This window comes from Anopheles coustani, chromosome 3 (assembly GCF_943734705.1).
Source record: "Anopheles coustani chromosome 3, idAnoCousDA_361_x.2, whole genome shotgun sequence".
Taxonomy (NCBI): domain Eukaryota; kingdom Metazoa; phylum Arthropoda; class Insecta; order Diptera; family Culicidae; genus Anopheles; species Anopheles coustani.
Window position 1 is genome coordinate 62,856,997 of NC_071288.1, and position 2,827 is coordinate 62,859,823.

General features: G+C 53.2%; 1 protein-coding gene across 1 annotated transcript; it reads left to right on the plus strand.

Moving 5' to 3' along the window:
- The first annotated feature begins 787 nt into the window (after positions 1-787).
- LOC131264830 (uncharacterized) lies at positions 788-1,729 on the plus strand. The gene has a single exon (XM_058267100.1). The coding sequence runs from the start codon at positions 788-790 to the stop codon at positions 1,727-1,729; it is 942 nt and encodes a 313-aa protein (XP_058123083.1).
- Positions 1,730-2,827: the final 1,098 nt, after the last annotated feature.

The window sequence follows — 2,827 nt, forward strand, 5'->3', positions numbered from 1 at the left end:
TTTCTACGATTCCCCGGCAGAACGGAAACCAGTGCAACTTGCGCATGATGAAAAATTCACTGTACATTATTGTTGAGCATCTACATAGAGCAGAGTGTTGGAAAAACGCATCATTTTCATCGTAACAGGTCAACAGTTTCAGGGAAGAATTAATTGGTTTAAGCCAGGGGTCTCCAAACGACGGCCCGCGGGCCGTATGCGGCCGGAATTGTCCAACTGACAGAATTTGAATACTCGGTAGCAAACGATGTACGCTTCAAAACCTTCATGGAAAAAGCTGTTTGAATTCCGTTCAAAGCGCTTTCGCTCCGTTTCCGGAGCATTAGAATTCATCCGAATATGAAGCAGCGTTCTATGTAAAAACGAATTCGTTGCTTCCAGTTCAAGAACGGGTAGTATAAATATAAGTGAAAAATTGAAGATCAATTTTAGTTTCGAAGTCGATTCCACCTGAAGAGGTTGTGTTGATACATTTCGTCAAATACTACCCGTCAAATAAAAGTGTTTCAAATCAAGTAAAATCTCATATTTGAATATTGAAACAAACAGTTTTGGTCCTGTCACTTGGCACCGGTGGTTGTATTCGCGCATCGCTCCTGCTTTAATCATTAATTTCGACGTGATCTTCTCACCACCGCTGTATCGTTTTTGTACCAGTGTTTTCTTACCGTACTGCCAAGCTTTTTCGATCGTCGAAGGGCGTTTTGGCTCCTGTTTTGCTGTGCTTTCGCTCGTTTGTTTACCGGTGTTACTGCGTTTGGCGCCATCGTTCCCATCCCCGTCAAAGATGTCGTGCGCGTCGTGCCTCCATCCCACTGCGGACGAGCAAGTTGTGTGCAGTGGTTACTGCGATGGTGTTTTCCATCTTACCTGTGCCGGGCTGTCCCGTGAGGCAACTAAGGAACTGGGGAAAAACCCCCAGCTTGGCTGGTTTTGTTCCGAATGCACCGAGTTCCGTAGCAGCAACAAGAAAGGACTGGTGGGTGAGCTAGGCGTGCTGCTGAGCAAGCAGAAGGATGAACTTCTCACTAAGCTGAACGGCTCATTTCTCTCACTACTGAACAACATTCGAGCTGAGTTCACCAAAAATGCTGAGATGCTGGTGGAGGCCACCGCCAAGCAGGCACTGATGAGGCTAGCGAATTCTCGCTCCCTTAACACACCAACGCGCAATGCACTTTCCGCACCACTACACGGCCACACACCTGTTCTCACCGATAGCGCTCCAAAACGCCGCTTGATCGACCGGTCGCCGCCCGTTGCCACACCGGCCCCACCATCGATGGCTCTCGGCACCGCCATTCCACCGCCCAATATCCGTACCGTCCCGCAGGTGGGACGCACCTGGATATATCTAAGCCGTTTTGCTCCGGACGTGACGGGTGAGGATGTCCGGTCCTTGGTCACGACTCAGGTTGGCACGGATGACGTGATTGTGCGACGTTTGGTACGACATGATCGTGAAGCCTCACGTCCACTTACCTTCGTGTCGTACCGTGTTGGAGTTCCCGCAGAACTGAGTGGGACCGCACTGTTACCAGCCACGTGGCCGCGGGGAATAGCTTTCCGGGAATTTATCGATCGGCCCTCGGTCGCTCCTCAGCCGGTTTGGCGCCCGAGCCAGCACCCATTGCCTCCGCAAGATCGACCGATCAATTCACTTGATGCCGTTGTCCAGCCTCCATCTCCACGGAACGAACTAAACTTCACGGCTAATGTTGTCGCGTAGCTTGTGCAGCCTTCGTCCGGTGTCCCACGTCAACTACGACCCATCACGACTGCGCTTCCTTTGGCTCCTGCTCCGTACCTGCCCGCTGCCACTAACACATTCACTGCTGCCACCGTTACGGACGGACACCGTCACACTTGGCCTCGTCAAGTCGCCCGCCCTTCCGTCCCCGTACGGGTTTATTACCAGAATGTGCGTGGAGTCCGGACGAAACTAGATGACTTACGCTTGGCTATTAAGGAATCTGACTACGACATCATCATCCTGACTGAGACGTGGCTGGAGGACTCAATTCCCTCCACAATGATGTTCGACGACTCTTATGTAGTATTCAGGTGCGATCGCAACCCACACAATAGCGAGCGTACTCGTGGCGGCGGTGTTTTAATTGCGTGTGCTGCATCGTTTCCCGTTATTGCGGTTCTGTTCCCGTTCCCATCGCTGGAGGCTGTGTGGGTGCGTATCCAGCTTAGTGCAGTGTCCATACTTCTGGGCGTTGTATACGTGCCCCCAAACGCACCTTCTGACACGTATGAGTCATTCCACGAATGTATTGGGGTGGCCCTGGAGCGCCTGGCTCCTAACGGTTGTCTCCTGGTGTTTGGGGACTTAAACATGCCGTGGCTTCGCTGGTCAGCTGATTCCGCTTCTTCGTCACTTTGTGTGCCGGCTGCTTTCGGGCCTCGTGACTCTGTATTCATCGACGGCGTGCACCTTAATGGACTGGTGCAACTTTCGGGGGTCGCCAACTCCCGTGGCCGCCAGCTTGACCTCGTCCTCGGTAACCCTGCTGCTGCTTCGTTTTGTGGTACCATCATCCCTGCACCTGTGCCGCTGTTACCCGAGGTTTCACACCATCCTGCTCTGGAACTCCCCCTGATGATGAGCCCGCCGGTACCCGTCCCTCGCCCGCCACCTGGACGCCCTCGCGAGTTGGACTTCAGGAAACTGAACCGCGCCCGCTTCAATGAGCTTATCCGGAGCCACGACTGGAGTTTCCTGGAGCAGGACACATCTCTCGATGCAGCCACCGCCAACTTCACGTCCACGATATTGTCCTTCCTGTCTTCCTGCTACCCTATCCGTAAACCCCCCCCC